General features: G+C 44.2%; 1 protein-coding gene across 10 annotated transcripts in view; it reads left to right on the top strand.

Moving 5' to 3' along the window:
* Positions 1 to 757: 757 nt before the first annotated feature.
* RNF4 (ring finger protein 4) overlaps positions 758 to 20,971 on the top strand; it is a 265,770-nt gene continuing 245,556 nt past the window's right edge. For 4 of the 10 annotated variants that reach the window (XM_085642535.1, XM_085642538.1, XM_085642539.1 and 1 more), the window contains exons 1-2: positions 758 to 871; positions 17,496 to 17,615. In XM_085642535.1, the coding sequence (XP_085498661.1) occupies positions 17,607 to 17,615 (9 nt within the window). In that variant the 5' untranslated portion in view covers positions 758 to 871; positions 17,496 to 17,606. Of the gene's footprint in view, positions 872 to 8,890; positions 8,994 to 17,495; positions 17,616 to 20,971 lie in introns of those variants that run through there. The other 6 variants (XM_085642545.1, XM_085642537.1, XM_085642542.1 and 3 more) reach the window with 6 other exon arrangements.

The following is a 20,971-nucleotide window of genomic DNA, read 5'->3' as shown; positions in this document are numbered from 1 at the left end:
TGGCACACCTCTAACTCATTTTAATGAGTACCTGCACTTATTTTTTCCCATTTAAAGCACTGCTTCTCTCTCTTGACATTCAAGGATAGTTGGTGACCGGGCTGTGTTAACCACCTTATCTTCCATGCTGTATTTTTTTTTATCCCTGGTTTTGCTTTCTTACTGCCTGCCTACTATGTAATGCAATTTCCGTCTGTTTTTCTTTACAGTATGTATGTAAAGCGCTCTGATACCTACGGGTCAAGTTAGCGCGATATAAAACTTTTAAAATAACATAAAAATAAAATAAAGCTGAGGTGTGTAGTTTGGGGCCAAGGGACTAGCTCAGCTGATTTGTTAATTGCCACGCACAGACCTCTAAACTCTAGGCTAGGTAAATATACTGGTTTTCCTGTAGGTTAGCTAACTACTACCAAGTGTTTCTAGTAATTGATGGATTTTCTGCACCATGTTTATACGGCTGCAGACCTGTTACGAACGTTACACGATCGCGATCGAATTAAAGTACACAATACCTGAATTGCAGACGGCTAATACACTTCCGCATATCATGCACAGTTCTAAAAGTGTGATTGGTTGGTAGGCGGGTTCATGGTCATATGTTACTCTCACGCTATTCAATAGCAAATGTTCAACCCCCAGACCCACCCAGTCAGACCCTCTTCTCTGTTCCGGTCTACACCAGGAACTACATATCCCAAGGGGCTAGAGGTAAAACGGAAGCACTGTTTTTTCAAAAGAGAAAGGCTTGGATACTTACCAATCAAAGAACTGCGCGGGGCTGGTAGCTTGGGCTGAGAAACCAATTGGTATGTCTTGTGGGCGGGGTTTTGGAGTCACTGAGAGGAGAACCGCTGTCTGTGAGAGAGAGGTACGGTGTGGTGTTAGTGGTAAGGGCCGATGTGGGTAGCCTAGGGACGCCTGATAACTTCGGCGACTGTCCTAGGCTGGCATAGGAGGCTTTCAGTGAACAAGAATTAAACGATGTATTAAGCGCTCTGAGAAAGAATCGGAGGGAAGCTGTGAGTGGGGCGTTTGAGAGGTTCTCCCTGGGAGTGGAGAGCGGGCTGGCCGGCCGAGCGTTTGGGAAGGAGTGGGGGAGGCGGGAGGGTGTCCTTACATTAAAGAAACGGAGAATGCAGGGCGGGACACTCCAATCGCCAAAATATCAACCAATCTATCACAGTATACTGAAGAAACTAGGCTTGTTCCGCGTCACCTCTGTAGCAGGCTGGCTGGCTTCTGCAGTTCCTGGTATTTGTTACTTTGTTTTTAACATTGTCATAATGGCCTCGGAATCCTAGCGCGCGTAGTGGTTCTGGTTATAAAGCTTATACTCTCGAAGCTATCCTACAACTCAGCAAGGGGCTAAGTGGCACGGCTCCAAACGGAATCAGTTTGCGCCCTACAATACTTAGTGTGCACAAATGGTGAGCCTGCTTAATTAACATCTTTTGCTAATAACGTCGTTTTAGCTTCTTGATCAATGTAATCCTTCAATACATTTAATGGGAGAGTACTAGCCCATCTGAGAAGCGAAAAGGTACTCTGAATAGTGAGTACCCGCACTTGCATATTTCCATTTAAAGCACTGCTCGTCCCAGTCATCACCGCAGGACAGGAATGCTATTAAGTAACATCACCCACCCTCAGCTGAGTGTTACAGACCTGCCAACGTCCAAACAAAACCCCACAGATTGAGGCGAGAACATTTGGAGAGTCTGAACCCAACAGGACCTTGAACCCATTACCTCACTAGCCATGAAATTGCTTTTGAAGGAGAGGCAATTCATATAGAACATAGGTAATTTTTAAGTGAATGAAAATATGCTGATAAAATTAATCTCGCCAGGTTTGTGCCAAAATCGTAGCCTATGGAGGAAATGTTCACTGGTTATGTATATGTGGACTCTGGTTGGTAGGTCTTCTAAAGCAGAAGAAAACGTTTTAAATGATCCAGCGGAAAAAAACTGGATGCAGCCCTAAAGGAGTATGCTTGAGCATATTTAGCACTGAAGACTGACATTTACAGTGCTTACACCTACCAGCTCTTGTTGTCTGAGTTTAAAACCCCATTCAGGTGGGTCAGGATTACACACATTGGTTGGGGGAAGTGGAACGTCAAGTGGAATTCTTGTCTGATTTTTCATTTGATACAGTAAGAGCTGCAGCCCTACGCTGGCGCCTTTGGTGCTGCTCTTTGCAACATGTTTTTAAGGCTTTGAATACAGATTCAGTGCAAAAGGTAACTGTCGGAAGAGTTTCTTTTGAAGGGAAAACATTGTTTGGGCAAGGTGGAAAAGAAGTTTCTTAAAATATTGAAAAAGAGAAAAAAAAATCTTCAGAAAACATCGATCTAATAATCTTGATTCAGCTTTTTTGTACAAGCGATCCTTTTGGCTCCCGTGCTGCAGACAGAATAATGAAAGAAAGCAGTTTAAATCATTTTCACAGCAATGCCTTAAAAATCAGGGTCAGGATGGGAACAACAAAAATCAACATTCTTGACAATGCTGTTTCTCGGGAAACGAATGATGAGCCCTGGAAACGGGAGGAAGAATATATAATTTTCTGGAAATTTTCCAAGCTCCACCACAGATGCTTGGGTTTTGAAGATCGTGAAACATGGTTATAAAACAGGTTTCAACTCCCTCCTAACGGGTTTGGGGATCATTCCTACGCCATACCCTTGGGCTGCAGAGGAGAACATGTCTTTAAAAGAAGGCATTTCATTACTGATGAAGACGAGAGCAATTGTTCCAGTGCTTCAGCCTCAGAACGGAGAGAAAGTTTATTTAATTGTTTTCCTTGTTCCCAAAGTAAGCAGAGATTTCAGGATTGTTATTGACTTAAAAACTCAGAACAAGTACATCAAGAAAATTCCATTCAAGATGGATCCTTTACAAAGTATTATTCCTTTGGTTCAAAAGGATCATTACATGGTGACAGAGCCGATGGATCTGTTACAATGGCGGTGTGTTATCAGAAGTATGACAGTGCGCTACAGCACAATGCTTTAGTTAAAAAAAAAAACTGCGTTATGTCCATTAAAACTAGGTGGGTTGCTAAAGTTTTTCGTTCTTAAAAGTGGGTCGTGCTTCTAAAACATTTCAGAAGCAGTGTTCCAGAGGATTTGCTCCAGGTTACCGAAGAAAGGAACATGGAGTAGATGTTCTTACTTCATTGGCAAAGGAGCTCCTGGATGCCTTTTCTCCTTTCCTTTGACTCCGAGACTATTGTTGAACATATAGAGGGAGAAAGTGGCTATAATCTAGTGCTACACTTTTGGCCTTGACCCTTTAACCTCCTTGTGTTCTTGCTCTTATTTCATCTCTCCTGAAGTCTGTCATTCCTCTGGGTCACTCAAACATCATCCTTTCGTTTTGGAGGGTGAACCTTAATCAAAAAGGGTTGTCCTCTAATGTTATTGAAGCTGTTCAAGGTTCAGAAAGCCCCTCAACTTTAAAATCATATACTAGACATTAGTCACATTTTGATTCATTGTGTTTATCTCACATGGTCTCTTCTACTTCTTGCTTGGTGTCTTCTATTCTCGAGTTCCCGTTTCACACTCATTTATCTTTGGCAAACCTTAAGTTGCAATGGTTTGTAATAAAAGCTTTTTATGCTGATTATCTTTCTTTATGGGGAACTGCAACTTTTGTATCAAAGCTATTTAAGAGTTTCTCTGTTGCTAGACCTCTTTTCGTGCTGTGGCTTCACCTTTGGTCTTGAAATGTCTGCAGTCCTTCCCATTAGAGCCATTAGATTTAGTAGATTAAAAAGTCCTATCTTTAAAGGCGTTTTTCCTGGTGTCTTTATCACTTCTACACAACTTTTAGGAGACCTTTCAGCTGTTCTTTCTCCCCCTCCTTTCTTTAGGTTCTTGAATGATGCAGATGTACTTAAACTAAATTCATCTTTGTTTCTTAAAGTAAACTGTAGGTTTCATTGTTCTCAGGAAATTATACTTCTTTCACCTCTGAGGATGGGCAGCTATTGAATTTGCTGGATGTTGCACGAGATTATGTTTATATTCACAAATCCAGTAAGCACAGGAAATCTTACAGTTTATCACTTTTGGTTTACTTGTCAAGGTGGCATTGTGTGCAAAATAAAGGATTGGGAGGCGGCCCTGAGTAATTACCAGTGGCTGAGATTAATTCAAGCATTCAATCCATCCTTTTTTTGTAAACTTTAGAATGTAAGAAGGCATCTAAAATTACTCTAGCATGTTGGCTTAAGGAGAATTCTCTTATTTTTCTTAAAACAAATGTTGTTGTGTCCGAGGATATACAGTGCAGAGCTCCTTGACCCAGGAAACATCTGCTACAGCACACATTGCAAATCATGGTCTTTGACAGTTGATTTTACATTGTTTGTCAAACTTTATAATACAATAAAACAGAAAACACCCCCCTATTGCACTAACGCACAGCTGCGTATCAGCTGTCACCTCATCTCCCATCCCATCAAATTCAGTCCATTATCACATATCCAGTCCCTATCCTAGGGGCCCACTTATCAAGGTAGATATTGATGCGTCCAGCGGGGGCACTGGGTCCAATTCCAAACCTCTATAATCTGCCCACCGTTTCCAGATTTTGGGGTGCTTTTGCGGGCAGCCCTAGCCTTAAATATCGTAATCTCCAAACCCATGCATGCTAAAATCCAAGCAGAGAAAGGGAAGGGCCGTCGCCTTCCACAGCCTTGTTATATCTCTTTTGACCAATGTTAGCCCCAAAAGCAGTAGATGCCTCTTGTATATATTACCTCCTATACCCTCCATAATATGCAAAATTGTCAGTTTCTGTGAGGAGGGGAGCTCCCACCGCAACACATCCGCCATACATGCCAACACCCCTCTCCAGAATTTCGTGAGTGCTATACAGTGCCAAACGGTATGAATTAGGGACCCCTCCTTTCACTCACAACGCAGGCACAGCGGGGAAGCCACCAGATCTGCCCTCTACAGTTTGAGCCTAGTGTAATAAACCCGGTGGAGGTATTTGAATTGAATAAGGCACAGCCTCATCGATATTGCTGCTCCTCTAGGTGAGGCCAGTGCATCCATCCGTTCATCTTCATCCAATTGACCCACATCCCCAACCCAAGCCTCTGAGTCTGCCCAGTGTATTGGAACTATGGGTCACCAATGATTGGTAGATCTTTGATATCTTATGATCTTGTAGATCTCCCATGAAGACCTTTGCCTCAATCGGACTGAATTCAGGGAACGCCTCAATTCCGGAAAGACTCGGATAAATGGCATGCTGAAATTGGAGGTATTTATAGAACTGAGTTTGTGGCATATGGTATTCTTGCTGAAGATCTTGAAAGGATTTGAGCACTGAGCCTCGCATTACTACCCCTAATGTAGAAATTCCTATGTTGTCCCACCCTTGAAACCCAGCTAGTGCCGCCAGCTGCGGCAACCGGCCGTTGTGCCACAGCAGGGTCTCTCTAGTCAGCTTGTTCCACCATCCCATCTTACGGAGGGACTGTTTCCACACCCGAAACAACACCTGCGCAGCCGATGGCAAAGACTTGCGCAACGGTGCTGAGTACAGAATAGTATGTAGGGTGGACTCCCCCATACACCTCCGCTCCACTACATATGCAGGGACTACACGGTCACCATACCACCATTCATTGAGCACCAGGAGATGCGAGGCCATGTAGTAAGATTGGATGTCTGACGTGGCTAGCCCCCCACAATACGTTGACTGAAAGCAGGTCCGCAGCACCACCCTGACGGCCCCCCCCTGCCCAGAGGAAATGTCCCAACGCTGCATTTACCTGGCGAAACCACGAAGGGAGCACAAGTATGGATGATTCTGTAGCAGATATAGCAGACGCGGCAATGACACCATTTTAAAAATTGCCGATCTGCCATTCAGAGAAAGGAGCATATGTGACCAAGTTTTCATTTCCTCCCTTATTCGTGCCTAAATTGGTATTATATTCCTGTTCCACGATACTCTCGGCTGAGCTGAGAGGAAAACTCCCAGATATTTCACCCCCTCTGACGACACCCGTACCTCTGTGGCCCATGACTCCAGCTCTGCGGTTCCCCTCAGTACCCACAGCATGGATTTACTTGGGTTGATTTATAATCCCGATGATTTACCAAAGATTTGCATGATGCGGAGAAGCCAAGGCATGGTCCTATTTATGTCAGTCAGGAAAAAAAGGACATCGTCCGCATACAGTGCCATGCGGTCCGAGAGCCCATGGTCCCACTCAAATCCAGCCCCCTGCGCGTCGATTGTCACCCACGCCGCCAAAGGCTCCATTGCCAGTGCAAAGAGATATTGCGACAGAGGGCACCCCTGACGGGTGCCTCTGCTTATGGAGAATGTGGAAGATATTTATTTATTTAAGAGATTTATATAGCGCTGGCCAGACCCGGAGGTATCGGAGAAATTTACAACATTTATAGTGAAGAAAATCGAACATATATTATGGCAGTTGTACACACAGTAAAACATTAGTAAACAATGAGACACGACGAGTCCAGTTAACCATTCAGGAGAGTACGGTTGAGGTAGAGGTCTTTGAGCTGATTCTTGAAATTTAAGAGGGAGAAAATGGTCCTGATATGGACTGGAATGGAGTTCCAGATTTTGTGAGCGTTTCGAGAGAAGGAGCGTAATAGTGTTTTTTGCTTGCGAGTTTTCGGGGGAATGAGAAGTAGAGTGTTAGTAATCCTGAGTTTTGTTGTCTGGCCGGCCTTAATGAGTTTGGCGGCCAGGTAGGCAGGTTTCCCAGTGTGCAGAGCTCTGTGTGTGAGACAGGCAGTTCTGAAGTTGGCACCCATTTCGATTGGGAGCCATTTTAGCTCTTTGAGAGCAGGGGAGATGTTCATATTTCTTTACTCCGGTGACCATCCTGGCTGCTGCATTAAGAGTTGATCTGAGGGGAGCAAGGTTGGATCTTGCTGTGCCTGTGAGGGTTGCGTTCCCGTCGTCCAACCTAGACAACACCAGGGATTGAGTTGCCTGTTTGAGGTCATTGGGAGGGATGAAGGGTTTTATTTGGTAATGAAGTTTTAGGTTGAGGAAGGCGCTCTTTGCAGTGTTCTTGATATGTTTGATCATGTCTAAGTTGGGGACCAGAGAGTCGGCTGGGGTGAGCTGGCAGTTGAGAGTGTCGATAGATTTAAGCCATTCTGTGATTTGGGAGTCTATTATTTATTAGATATGAGAAGGATTTCCGTCTTATCTTGGTTGAGTGATAGCCAGCGTTGAACTTCTTTTAGGGTGTTGTTTAGTCTCTGAATGTCACTGATGGAGGAAGTTTCTAGATAGATCTGGGTATCATCCGCATAGAGGTGGAAGGGAATATTTGCTTTTTTGAGTATGTTGGTGAGGTTCCATGTAAATGTTGAGTAGTTTTGGGGAGAAGGCAGATCCTTGAGGGACACCCCTGTTAATGGGGAGTGGGTCAGACATGGAGTTTTGTATTTTTATTCGTTGAATGCGGTTTTGCAGGGAAGAGGAGAACCATTGCAAGACGTCCTCTTCAGCTCCGACTCTTTCTTGAAGTACCTTGAGTAGTTTGTGGTCAACCGTGTCGAAGGCTGCTGATATATGTATGAGTATACTGCATCGGTATGTGTCTAGAGATTTGTAGATATCATCAATGACAGTCAGGATCGCTGTCTCTGCACTGCAACCTTTTCTGAAGCACGATTGATAAGTGTCTAGCAGGTTGTTGCGGTCTGTGTTGGGTGAGTTGAAGGAGAGCACATTTTTCCTGTATTTACGCTAGGAACGGGAGATTGGAGACTGGTCTGAAGTTATTGAGGTCGTTTGGGTCAGAGCCCGTTTTTTTTAGTAGTGGCGTGACTTGGCCGATTTTGAGGCAGTCTGGCATGACTCCGGTTCTCAGGGAGCTATTTATAATCCTGGTCCAGAGCAGGGCAAGGGTGAGTTTGAGCTTTTTAGCTAGTTGGTCCGGTATAGGGTCAGCAGTGTGTGACGAGGGTTTGGAACTGGTAATCATTTCGATGATCGTTGCTTCGGCGATGGTGTTGAAAGATTTCCATTTGTTGGGGGGGAGGCTGGGTGGGTTGTTCTTTTCTTCTCCGGGGAGCGGGCTATCGATGGGAGGTCGGTGGTAGTCATCCATTGAGAGCTCAATCTTGGTGACTTTCTCATTGAAGAAGTTGGCAAAGTTATCACATAACTCTTTGGACGCTTGCATTGTGGATGAAGGGGGGCTTGGATGTTTGTTGTCTAATGATACTGAAGAGTTCTTTGGGCCGGTTTTTGGCCTTGTCTAGTGCATCACTTAAGGACGTTTTTTCGTTCTTGATGTGTTTTTTATATTTCCTGCTTTCAGACTTGAGTTGATCGAGGTGGATTGTGGACAGGTTGTTCTGCCAGATTCTTTTAGCAGCTCTTAGTTGTCTTCTTTCGGAGTCCAGGTCTGTGTTGAACCAAGATCTAGATGGAATGTTTCTGACTCTTTTTTTGTTTCAAGGGAGCTATTTGGTCTAGTATGGAAGTCATTGCGACGTTGTAATGCGTGGTGAGCTCTTTTGCGGAAAGGTCATATGGGATGGTGGGAAGGAGTGAGCTTACCCTTTCTTCCAGGTCGGCCAGGGGAATCTGTCTGAGATATCTCGTCCAATGGGTGGAAACCTGTGGACGAGGAAGGCATTGGATCGTTTGCTTGATGTGGAATAGAATGATGTGGTGATCTGACCAGTCGACAGGAAGGATGTGGTCCATAGTGACTGAGTCTTCATGAGCTATGATAGCATCCAGAATAGAGCCTCTGTTGTGGGTATGTTTTGTACAAAGTTGGGTAAGGTTGTTGTTGCAAAGAAGATTGTTCAGAGATTGGAAAAGAGAGTTGTTTTCCTCATTACAATGCAGGTTGAGATCACCTAGAATTATATTGTTGGAGTCCGAGAGTGAGCAGTGGTCGGAAAGGTGTTCTCCGAATGAGGATATGGATCCCGCCACCCGCACCGACGCTGTGAGGTCTGTATATAGCAATTTAAGGTACGCCAAGAATCAAACGAGACAATTCCGTTTGATAATTCAAACCGAGATCTATAATGTCCAGGAGAGTTTCAAGGTTGCTCTACAAGAGGGATGGCAGCCCCATGGGCAGAATTGCAGGGTGTGCCACTCGAAGAAATTTGCATAGCTGGGTCTTAAACTTCTGAGCAAACTTTTGTTAAGCACTATCGATTTGAAGAACATTCTCCTTGAGAACAAAGGTTTTGCTGTCAGTGTAAAATATAAAAGAATTAATTTTTTTCTTTTGTACAATTCTTGTATGAGAACTATTTGTGTTAAATCATGAGATGTTGCATACAATATATCTAATATAGGAAATATAACTGTCAATGGGCTTGTTGCCTTTGGTATACCTCGTAAGTAACTGGGACGAGGAATGTAGAGGTAAGGACCTGCTTCACCAGCAATCCTTTATTATTCTTAGCCTTTCTCGTATTCTTCCCAGTAATCCCATTCCTGCACACCCTTCCTGGATCAGGCCTGTGATCTGGTATTACAGGAAGTGCTGGGGCCATGCAATCCTATACTAGTACCCAGTTGAAGGTGAGTGGGATTAGTGGATGGCATTCATGTTTTGGTTCCTGTCCTGTGGTGGGTCAGACATGACTCGGATGAATAGGGCTAAAAGTAATGAAGATTACTGCTAAGTAATCGGGTCAGTTCTTTACATGTCTGTGTGTGTGTATATGTATATATATATATATATATATATTACCTACTGGCGGTCGCCAGTAGGTAGTTATAGTTAGGACCCCTTTTCCATAGGAAATCCGCAACATTCTATTTTGAATAACTTTGGCGCCGGTCGATGAATCCTCGCGAATTTCTCAAAATAGGTGGGGCGCTACGCTCCGCTCCTACCCTGAAAGTCTCGGGGGGGATTCGTCAAGCGGGGGCTGAGATAAAAGGGGGGTCCCAAAACGCGTTTTTCCCATGCATTTTTCCATAGGACCTTTAGAACGAGCTACAGCCCGAACGGCTGAACAGAATTACTAGAAATTTGGCAGAGAGGTAGTCCGTAGGTCAAGGAAGTGCCTTTTGTAGGTTTGGTGTAAATCTGTTCAGTAGATTCTGAGAAAATAGCCTTTAAATCAATATATATATCTGAGCCCGCTTACGGTACGCTTACCGTACGCTTACCGTACGCGTACGGTGGCGTGCGCGAGCGCGATTCTGATTGGCTCTTAGATCTTAGTAAACATTCGAATCGGCCGAAACCAGGAAGCGGCGTCCGCCATTTTGTCTCTCGCACTGAGTGTTATTTATCAAACATGATGCCCAAAAACATGTTACGGGGCTGTTTTGACAACTCCCTCCCACATAGTCATGTTGAGGGAGTCCCCAAACATCCCCCAAGAGCAAAAACGGTTTTATTTTTTTTTCGGCAATTTCGCCGAGTACGCTTACCGTACGCTTACCGTAAGCGTACGGTAAAAAATAGAAAAAAAAAAACACTATCCACACTTACCCCACCCCCTGTGCTTTTGGTGGCCGGAGGCCACCAAATGTACAGGGCTTATTACATCAGTAAAAAAACTATATTTTGGCAACATGAAATTATAAAATCGAAATAAAAAAAACACTATCCACATTGACCCCACCCCCTGTGCTTTTGGTGGCCGAAGGCCACCAAATGTACAGGGCTTATTAAAGTTGATAAAAACCGTGCACGGAACGCACTGCGTTAAGTGGGCGCGCACGCCTCGAATGGCGTAAAGTAACTTAGCATTTAAAAAACCGTACAAATTCACTGAAAAAACCATAGGTTTCACACATGTTATAGTTAGCGGAAATTTTACTGATAAAAAACCAATGAAATTGCCCCGTTATAGTTAGTGCTGGCAACTATAACTCACGCGACCGCAATCTTCTGCTGATGACATATGTGTCTTTATAAAAAAAAATATTTGTAATATATGTATAGCTAAAAATGTATGGAAGAAGACATGGGCAAATAAGTGTCTAAATACAGTATTAGCATCAGCAGAGGATTGCGGTCGCGTGAGTTATAGTTGCCAGCACTAACTATAACGGGGCAATTTCATTGGTTTTTTATCAGTAAAATTTCCGCTAACTATAACATGTGTGAAACCTGTGGTTTTTTCAGTGAATTTGCAAGGTTTTTTAAATGCTAATTCCTAACTATAACGTGTGTGAAACCTATGGTTTTTTCAGTGAATATATATATATATATATATATATATATATTATTTTTTATCTTCAGGTGCTACTGCAAGTAAATTGGTACATGCTTAAAGGCCACACAAATTAGTATACAGTGATTTAAGTGGAAAGAAAAGGTGTTTGATGAGGGGCTGGAGAGGAGTTGGTTAATACCGTTAAACGTGTAAACTTGTGGTTGTGCACAGATTCACAAGGCATTGCAACCCTGGAACTATAACACATGGGGTGTTGCAGCACAGTACCAGTTATTATGATTGGGAATTTAACACCCTTCCAGTACTATGCAACTCGTAACTAGGGCCATATGGGGGCTGGAAATTGGCCGGAAGTTATAGTTCCAGGGTTGCAATGCCTTGTGAATCTGTGCACAACCACAAGTTTACACATTTAACGGTATCGACCAACTCCTCTCCAGTCTCTTTCCACATTGGAAATGTTGGAAATTACTCCAGATCTTTTCATTTTGTGGTTAAAGGGAGTGTAGAGTGAGTTAGTTTGCAGTTGCTCATCAGATTTTTGAATAAGCAAATGTATGTGTGCATCTCTACTCACAAAAGAATGGCTATCACAAACGTTTGCTAGGATATCAATCAGGATTTTTAAAGTGCGGCTGCTTCACCCTTGTGGGTCTCGATTCGCTGTGGGATCACACTGCCTGTTCCTATTGGTTGCAGCGGGTCTCCTCTCAGTAGCAGAGGCTCCTGGGAAGTGTGGGCTGTAAGGTGAGGTCCTGTGGAGTATTATTTTAATTCCTGAAAGACGAAAATCTGGACTTATGCAATAACATACCTGTGGGCGCAGTTATTTGGCTTTGTTTTGTGGTGTTGCCATACATAAAACTAATTTTACTAAATGGTGCCTCAGAGTAATGGTAAGTATAGATGCACTGTAGTTTAGCAAAACTATTTTTCACGCTGAAGTGTTTATTTGAGTACATTACAATTTGAAAGCAATAACTGTACTTGCTTTGACGCTTATGCATCTATTTGCATATAATCAGAGCAGTCTGAGCATACAAATTTGCTTCAAATTGTTACACAAATTTATGCTGCAATTACTGTTCAGCAAAGCAAACTGAGTTCACAGCTCACTACATTCCCATACAGCACTCACTTAAATAGTCAAGACTTTTATTTGTTTTTTTAAAGCACTGATGCATATGAATACTCATCTTGCCTTAGTTTAGGCTATGCCCTTTCAAATAACAGATCCACACTGTTATATCGTAAAGTGGCAGCCAAAGGGTTTGTGGTGCAGCTGATTGGGCCTGCATGTCCAGTGGACTAAATAAACATGAAAACCTGTTGTTCTTGTCCCCTAACAATATGTCCTGGGCGTTGGGCAATAGACACCCTTGTCTACTTGGGAAGTGTAAAACTGTTTGCCATGTAAAGTTAAGGATATGAATAAAGTGCCCAAAAGGAACCCACTAAAAATCATGATAGTATCTCCTAGACAGGGCCATGGGGGAAAAACTGATGCTGCACAGGTTTTTGGGATTTTGCCTATTTTGACACATAATCTCATATCTAAAGCATAACGTGAACATTTTAACAAAATATCTTTTACATTTTTTTATTTAAAAAAAAAAATATCTTGAGCTTTTATACATAACCATCTCGGTGCACGGTGTAACATCAGAACAAATGCAGGTAAAGCATATGACGATCAGTAGATACAAAAACACAAAATACATGAGATCTTGTGCAAATATTTAACAAAATATCTTTCTCACCCAGTTCAAGAGTATTTGGTGCATTGACATTCATGAACTTCTCTAAAATTTAAATGATCCACTTTCAACTTCTGATTGCTGAGCTTGGTGTTTGTCTTCGTATCACAAACATGTCAAACATTGTACACCATAGCCATACATTTCTCCTGTCCTTTTAAATAATCTTCTATGCTAGAAAAGCTGTCATGTGGGTACAATCAGAGTGCAGTCTCTCACCAAGTTATTCATTTCTGTTTATCTCTGCTTGGTCATTGTAAGTTGTCGGTGTCCCTAGATTGTGTACAACTCACAGGATGGTTATGAGGCATAAATTTGTCTACCACAAGAATTATTTACATGACATGATGTTGACAAATAGCAAATATTTCAAGAGGGTAGGGGAGATTTAAGCAGATAAACAAATGTGTTGTAGCTCTTTTCCAGATCTAGGGCCTTATTTACAAAGATAAATTAAACTTTAAAGTAAGTTTTATACTTTGGAGTATGTCTACTACTTTCAATATTCAAAAACCCGGAGTGTAAACTTACTACAAAAGTATAAGTTACATGTCCCCACAGTACAGAATGGCTGGCCTGGCTCCGAGTGACTGACAGACAGGCGTCTGTTGCTTTGAGCAGAGGAGCAAACAAACTAGGTACCCTTTCATTCCCTGCTCACCAAGGTGCCTGCTTTCGCAAAGAAATGTACATAGATTGATTTAGAAACCTGAAAGATGCTTGAGAGGCATGCTTCTGACCCCATCTCCAGTGGCCAACTTGCCCTCAAGATCATAGTTTTTATTTGCTTTGATGCTTCAACCACTTTGCTTTTGGTAGGGCAGTGTCAATAAAATGACATTCCTGTGCTTCCATGTGAGACATTGGTAAATCAAACACACAAAAGGTAATAAGAGGAATGCTTGCTAATAGTCTAATCCCGGCAATTGCTCTGGGAAGTATTCCTAACCATCTTTCTTTGTCCACCATATCTCCACAGATTAGACAAAGCCATATGCAAATCAGCTTGGTCCTGCTCCAGTAGGAACAGTCCAGCCTACACTGCCAAGCCAGGTCCTCTCTGAAACGGAACATAACCAACCCAAAACTAGTCTCGTCCTCTTTCGGGTGCAGCTTGGTTCCAGTGGCACAGTGTGGACGGGGACCACGTTTGGGCATACTCTTGGTCTCTTAGAGTGTTACATCAAACACCCACACAAGGGTGATGGGAGGATTGCTTGTAAATAGTCTTCCTATTGGCAGTCACTCAGAGTAGCATTCTAGCCCATTTACAGTTGTGAGCTGGTTCAGGAAAGGGAGTGGACCTTCCCAGCATCTTGGTGCTCCACGGAAATGTTAAACTATAAACTGCTTTGGCCACAGCTAGAGGTACCTTTTTAGCTCTCGCCTAGCGTTGTAGCACATGCGCTGCTCGCTGGCGAGAGATATTGTGGATGAGGACTTTCAGAAGGGGGCTTGAAGCCCCACCCCTCATTTCCATTGGCTGGCGTCACCGTTTATGCTAAACGGTGGCCTGCCATTGGAAATTAGGTTTTCTTGTTGATGCCCTTTCGCCTTTTCGTCCGGCTGATCCGGACAGGGTCGTCTGCTTTGCTGCTGTCGCAAAGCAATTTCTTATCTTTATGGGGGCCATCTGTTTTCACTCAGCCCCGTGTTTAGTTTTGCATGGCGCTTTCATTTAAAGTGAACGCGAGATGTAAATATAATCAAGCGGCTGAGTGTAAACAGATGGCGAGCGCTTGTTTATTATATTCCCGATAGTGTGGATTACTGAACGTCTAACCAGACTCTTCAAACAGTCAGCGGCAGAGCAGGGTAAATAAACACACGGCAGATACTTGCGATATTGTGCTGGGAGGCTGAGATGAAATCAGGTTATTCAGTGAAAATGTGGAGAGGGATGCGAACACTTTTCATTGGATAAGCTCGTCTGTGATGAGGTCGTACATTCAGTGTACATGTGATATGATACTTTGTCTGGGGAGGGGGCGTTTGTGCCACTTGCAGGATTATAATGGAAGTAGTTCCCTCGCATCACTTGATACCCCAACGAGATACTCTCGTATTCGCACGAATAACCGTGTTTTGAAACTAGAGAGGCTGCTGCAACGCGGGGATGTGAGAGGGTGGATGGTGTTTCCATCTGTGCTGTAACACTTTTTTATTATTTTAATGCTGATCTATGATTGTGGCCTTGGTGACTCCTGCATTTCCATAGTTAAAGCACGCCTGCCTCAAGGCGCCTGCTGCTTGGCTGTTGCCAAAAATGTCACCCAGCGGGCTCTCTTGCAGTGTCTCACACTCGTATCACAGTGCCTTGTGCACGTCCATGATGCACCAACGCACGCTCTGTATAAATCTATATTCGTTTTTTTCCTTTCTGAAGCTACTCCGTATTGTTGGTTCATTGTGGTTCTTCAGGGTTCTCTGAAGTGGACCGATGGCGATGTGTAGTGGAGCGCTACCAAGCCTCACAAATCATAGCAAATCGCTATACCGACCTCCATCATTCATGCTTGATCTTTGCTTTTGTCAGTCTCCAGCTCTTGGCATTTTGACTTCTCCTGTCATCATCCTGTTTTCTCTCTTCACTACGCCCTCTTCATGCCTCCTCCAGTTCCCCTCTTCTTTTCACCTTCTTGGCTCTGTCCTCTCACCTGCACCTTCCTACCCCTGTAAGTTCTCACCTCCGCTGCTACCTGCTTCTCTTGCTCTCCCAGGGGTCTGTGTGTCCTCCCACGCTTCGTAGGCATCATATTGGTGCAATGTATATCTCTTGACAATAGCTACTATATACATTTGTTGTATAAATATTGAAGGATGTGCCTACAGACCGGTATCCCATCAGAGGCTTTCACTTTCTCTTCTCGTTCTTCTCTGTTTTACCCTACAGTTTCCCTTTCTCTACTCCCTCGACCCCCCCCCCACTTAACAGGCCAATTGGCTGTTTGTCCTTTCTGCCTTTCCAAGGAAGCCTGTTGCTCAAACATGGGTGCAGGATAAGGTTCACTAGGGCATCCTCGGGGAGAGCCCTTCTACTGGCGGCCTCTTACCTTCAATAATGTGTTTCATACACAGTGCTGTGTGTTGTGCTCTTCTCCATTTGCAAGCTTTGGTGACCCAATTTCGTTTTCCTAGTTTCTGGCAGCTGAGATCTGACCGAAAAACAAGAGTCCATGACTGATAACCCTTGTGAGTTTTTGCGAGATCTTTGAGGATTCCCAAGGCAATTTGAATGACGACCAACAGTGTTGACATATTTTGCTTTCATGACACTTTCAAGAAGACACATGGTGGTTTCTAAAGCGCTGAGAGCTGAAGGCTGCCTTAGCCTCGACCCTCATGATCAGGACCGTAGTGTGGAAAGGAGACAGAAAAAAAATGTTGTGGCTCATTATTAGTAGTATTCTCACCCGGACATAAATGGTGCCCCTTCCTGCCACCTACAGTAAGCAGAAAAGTCGTGAACCTGCCCTATGTACCCTAGCCTTGACTGGCATACACGTGACTCGTGCACTCCCGCACTACTGTTCTGCAGTTATCACGCCTTGTTACATAGTGCTTGCCGCCCAGGGCGTTGGTATAAGCCAAGTCAGTGACATTTGTGTTTTCGACCTCGGTAGGACGAAGGGCAATGCCAGGATTTGAATTTGTGATATGCTATTTACAAACAGATCTGTGCAGGTGGTGCTTGCTACTCCTGCTGACCTGTCGTATTAGAAGTAAACCACTCTGCGTTCCAGGTACGGCTTTTAACAATATTTTCAGCTGTTGAGTATATGTCCTGAGCAGTGCTTTAAGTGAGCCGGTACTCTCCGGTAGGGACAGACAGACAGTCTAGACAGACGTAATACGTTAAATTGGAGAGTATTGGCACTTCTCAGAAACAAGCAGGGACTCTGGTACGGAGTACCTGCACATCTATTTTCCCATTTCAAGCACTTGTCTTCATTCCGTGTGGAGCATATGCATCCTTCTTTATCATGTTCATGGCTCTTGTAAATTTTGCATCTGTGTTTTTTTTTTTTTAGTTAAATAGTTTTTTTGAAGGGCAAATGTGTCTTTTTTTCTGTGCCTAATTAGTGTTATTACGTGCTGACTGGCATGAAATGCCACCCCAATTATTTCTGTTAAGAGTTTACAGGCCTGAAAAGAAACCATAACAATCATTTGAAATGCAATTGGTCTCGCATTTGCGAAACTTTCAGCTACTGGCATTGTGAATGACATCGTTTTTATCTATGTGTTGATTTTAAAAACAGATAAATAAAAGGCAATAGCTTAAAATGTCGCAAATGCGAGACCTATTGCATCGCAAATGCTTGTTGTAAATAGCCGTAATTCTTAAATTCTTAAGTTCTCAGTCTATGCTGTCTTGCAAGTGACAACTGCAAGGTTGAGTTTAAAATAGTTTTATTATCAACCCTTGTTTATTAAAGATTACTTCCATGGACTATGATGTTGCTATGGAAAATATGTCTGATTAACGAAGAGTCAGTGAAGCTTTATACAATTTTGGTGTCCGTGTGTCTTTTTTGTTGTAGGTTTTGGAGTTCTTGAAAATGCTGTTCTTTTAACCATTTGGACAAGAGGTCCACCTGCTGTATCCTCGAGCTGCGTTTTATTGCATCTTCGATTTGTATTCCAGGAACGTCATGAGCACAGTAAGTAACATGAGCCTCATAGCCAACAGATATTGGCATATTTTTGTTTGTTTTTCAGTGATACAGAACCTGTGTATGCATGCGTGAGTGCAGCGCTATTGGCCACCATGAATGCTAACTGAGAAGGCAAAGGTGGCAAAACAGTCTTTTGCATCTTAACCTTCTGATAACATAATTAACTAAGTGCTGAAAATGTCAAAATGTAAGCAGCTCCAATTACCAGGAACTGTATTGTCTTCTCATGCGTAACTTCTTTCCCATTGAATACTGGCATTCCATTGGTGCCATCCATCTTTGCTGGCTTTGTTTTAAAGGAGCTCCCGTTTCATTAAATCTTTTATTATTGACCTGAAAAGATGTTCGACCCTCTCTTCCCAAGCTTTGCTTTACACACCCAGAGCAATTGTCCAACCCGAACTTCAAAAACAAAGTGACTGAAAGCGAGCCAACTACTCATAAGGTGGGTGGCACCAAAATAACCTGTAACAAAACTAAATGTTGTCAAATGGTAATAAAGATTGAATACGGGCACGGAAATGCCGAACTGCGGCCAGTACATATAATAGTTTAGATAAATTAAATGCACATAGATTAATATCTGCTGTTTAATTTGTATTGCCATGGTTTTAAGACTGATTTGAGAATCGCCCCTTTCAAGAGAATTCCTGCGCAGTGGAATGAGGGCTACATTGTGCATCTCTTCCCTTATCTTGATCTTAATTCAGCCTTAGTCGTCTCAACACTGTCATGCAATGCATCTAGAGCTGTAAACATGATCAATTCCCAGATCCCTCATTTCTCGCAAGGTTCAAAGTATTTAGTAAGGATTTGTTCACTTTGTACCATCATAACCACTCCTGCGCTGTAGCCCTGAGGGCAGAATCCTTGCGATTGGCAGCAGGCCCCAAACTGTAGAGGATAGGGCTGTTTGGTGACAGAAGCTCATCTCCGGGGTAGAGGGTTAGGGGAAAACTACATCTTCTTCAGTGATGTAATAAATGCTTTGTTCAGTAAGGCTTGCAGTGCATTTAGGAGTATAGAACCCCTCTCCACAATGCAACTTAACTATAAACTGTGTTCTGTGACCTTGATTTATCCTCAAAGGCCAGGAAGTGATAGTCTTTGGAAGATTATGCATTCTGTGGCCCCAGCGCACTCCACAAAATGGCTTTGAAGGGATCCATGACATGGGTATAGCTCTATCGGATGTATTTGTTCTAGAAAAAAATAGATTACAGGTCCATTGTGCTGAAGGTGGTGAATAAAAAATGTCCTAGCTATCGTTACATTCACAGCAGACACTTCATTGTATCTACAAAAAACTAAAGTTCCCATGAATGATTGAGAATAGAGTTAAAAAACAGACAACGTTATGAGCAGTCCATGAACATCCAACCAGGAGTCCGGGTCTGTAACATAGTCCTCTATTCCTGTCAGTAGAGCCTCTATCGTCGCGCCAAGTTCCTCTTCACTTGCGTCCTGCTTCCCAGTTTCTGATCCTGGAAAAGAGGTAAAATCGTGGCCTGAACCTCCCGTAACACAGGTCATACAAAGAACCAGTTTACATAGCAGGAATGCTTACTAGTCACGGGATGGGTCTCCCAGATCGAAAATCTGCGGGTGTGATAATCCTCACCTCTGAGTCCTTAATAGAATTGAAACGTTCCGTTATGATAGCTAGGAGCCCCTAGCTTCAACTCTTTCGAAGCCATAGCTCTGCGTGTGGAATATGCACTAAAAATCTTGAAATCTAACCTAGCCTCCTGCATAACTCACCTTACCCAATGGGCTATGGTTGTTAAAGATACCACTCATGCGATTTTGGGAGGGCAATCAAAAGCTGCTTCTTCCTTGTGGGGGTTGGAGTGCGAAATACCATCCGACATCTTCTTGTAAGTCTTCAGGTACTGCACGACACAAAGCTTTGGAGAGACTGGAAAGGCTGGGTAATCGATCACTCGAGTATTGGATTTAGTACGCCTGCTAACCGTGAAGGACACTGCTGAGGGAGCAAGATACCTTCTGGTAATATCCAGGACCCGTGTTGGACTTGGCCCTTCTTGGCAGGTTCACCCCTGAACTTTTTGCCTTAAGCTCTGATATGATGGTAGTGATTTTTGGCCTCTGCGCACTTTAGCCTTGTGGCCCAGTGTAAAGTGCGTGCGCACTCTGAGTGCGTGTGGGAGATTGGCCTGCCCTCCCATAGGAATGCATGGGGGATATGGGTGTATGGTAATTCCTGGTGTGAGAGGAGTGCAGGGTCGAGTTTATTATGTGCGAACTCATGAGAATAAATGCTGCGCAATGGTGTGCACAGATTTATGGTGACCGGTGGAGAAGTGCCACTTTTAGAAGTTTGACATTTCTGTGTGCTATATGTCTGCCTGCCTGCCTGATGTGGAGTGCATGTCTGTCTTGTGATTGACAGGAGCTGAGAGGGGTGGGGAATTCCAGGAGCCAGGGTGAGTCTGCCCAGTGGTGAATAGAGAGATCTGCATCTAGATGGGAGGGAGGAGTTGCACCTGGGACCTGAATAGGATTGTGCCTTCCCTCCACAATGCTGGCTCCGCCCCTGTGCTGCGTCTGAGCACCTAGCCCCCACCTGACAAAGGAGAGAGGAGCTGAGCACAACAAAGTGCTCCAAAGCTCCCCTAAACCAGTTCTGACTGGTACTGACACAAAGGAAAAGGGCATATAAATATAGGGGCTGTGACCCCATGAAAGTTGTTCAGTTCACTTGACTGGAGGCGGGGGGGGGGGGGCTTGCTGTTGCTGGGGCCCAGGAGGGACTGCCATGGGGGCTGCCTCCCAGCTGGAGGGCCCTGTGTGCTGGCCCCTGGGCCCAGCTCTGCCCCTCAACCCCTTCCTTGGACTTTGCCTGTTCTGTTCTTGACGGGAGGGGGGGGCCTTGCTGCTGCTGGGGCCCAGGAGGGACCGCCATGGGGCCTGCCTCCCTGCTGGAGGGCCCTGTGTGCTGGCCCCTGGGCCCAGCTCTGCCCCTGGAACCTCTCCTGGACTTTGGCTTCATCTAGCACTAGGGAGCGCTGAAATTGGGCTCCTGAAGGAGCACTCGAGCTCTCTGAGGGAATCCCCACTGGAGGGATTCCCCCGCGATGAGGCCGCGAGCGGGTGCCCACCCCGCTTACACTTTTATTTTAATAATAGGAGCCCACCCTGCTTTATATTTTAAACCACGAGGGAGCCTACCCCTCATTACCGCCGAAAAGAAATCACCGCCGCCGGCCCGATTCGGCGCGAAAACCGGAAGTCAGGCACCCGCGCCTAACTATGGGCAGAGGATGTCCGGTGACGCTGGGCTCCCATGAGGAAGGGAGAGCCCCGCGGTATGAAGAGTG

The sequence above is a fragment of the Triturus cristatus genome, chromosome 2_2 (assembly GCF_964204655.1).
Source record: "Triturus cristatus chromosome 2_2, aTriCri1.1, whole genome shotgun sequence".
In the NCBI taxonomy this organism is placed as follows: domain Eukaryota; kingdom Metazoa; phylum Chordata; class Amphibia; order Caudata; family Salamandridae; genus Triturus; species Triturus cristatus.
Note: the sequence above shows the minus strand (reverse complement) of the source record. Positions and strands in the feature narration are given on the sequence as shown.